Source organism: Cucurbita moschata, unplaced genomic scaffold (assembly GCF_002738365.1).
Source record: "Cucurbita moschata cultivar Rifu unplaced genomic scaffold, Cmos_1.0 Cmo_Scf01710, whole genome shotgun sequence".
In the NCBI taxonomy this organism is placed as follows: domain Eukaryota; kingdom Viridiplantae; phylum Streptophyta; class Magnoliopsida; order Cucurbitales; family Cucurbitaceae; genus Cucurbita; species Cucurbita moschata.
Window position 1 is genome coordinate 1 of NW_019270225.1, and position 1,131 is coordinate 1,131.

The window sequence follows — 1,131 nt, forward strand, 5'->3', positions numbered from 1 at the left end:
ATTACTTTCATGTTCTATGATGCATGATGTCTCTATATATACCTTTTGCCATACACACTATATTATCTTCACGTTTATGATGCCTCTAACAAATTTGCAGGAAATTGTGGACCGAGGTTGGTCTGGGTAATCTCGTGACTGCCCCGAAATGTTCCATGATTACTAATTTCTCAACATTCCATGATTTTAACCAAGTCGAGCTTATTGACTTACTAACTTCTCAATGCATGATTCCCACATCCATGATTTTAACCAAGTCGAGTTGATTGACTCACATTTTTCACGTCAAAACACACAATGATGGCAAGGACTACTTTTCGAGATGGCAACAAAAAACATGGGCAAAACAAATATTTGTCGACGTATTAGGTTATTTATTGAATATGATCTTCTGGCATGTCAACAACATATTGTTCAATATTACATGAATAAAGGTTGAGTTTTTTTTGTAAAATAAATATTATTAGTTTAAGCACAGTCGAACTAGAGGGATATAATAACCAAGTCAAGTTTGTGATTGGGTTTGGAGAGAAAAAAGGTAACCTATCCCGTCTATTTTGGTTGGTTTTTTAGTTTTACTTCAAATTCTAACGTGAAAAGCTATTAAAAGGAACATTTGTGAGTGTATAAATATGTAAACCCTTCCTATGAATTAATTGAGCAAAACAGGCAGAAAAATAAAAAATGGCATCTTCTAGTTTTCTTGCAGTCTCTTCCATTGTCCTTTCGGTTCTGTTCTTCAATGGGATGGTGCCCATGCATGCAGCTTCCGAGAACGACATCGTTTCCACCATCTGCAAGAAAACTAGAAACCCATCTTTTTGCTTTAACGTGTTGAATTCTTCTGGCACCACAGACCTAAAAGGGCTGGCCATCTTCACCCTCGACCTTGCCAACAACAAGGCTACTCAAAGTCGTGTCCTCGCCCAGTCCTTGGAGTCCAATGCAGCCGATCCCAAGCTTAAGGAGCGCTATGCCACCTGTGCTAAACACTACAACAATGTCGTTGACGACATCGTGGATGGGAAGAACTACTTGGGGAAAGGTGACTATAATGGCGTCAACACTATGGCGTCTATAGCCATGAGGGAGGCCAGAGACTGTCTGGACAGCTTCATGCAGCCGCCGAAG

At 39.9% G+C, this 1,131-nt stretch overlaps 1 protein-coding gene across 1 annotated transcript; it reads left to right on the forward strand.

Moving 5' to 3' along the window:
* Positions 1 to 684: 684 nt before the first annotated feature.
* Positions 685 to 1,102, forward strand: LOC111440729 (pectinesterase inhibitor-like; the record flags this gene model as incomplete). The annotated part of the gene is made up of 1 exon (XM_023077598.1): positions 685 to 1,102. A coding segment is annotated over exon 1 (418 nt), but the record flags the coding sequence as incomplete, so codon positions are not given.
* Between the last annotated feature and the right edge of the window lie 29 nt (positions 1,103 to 1,131).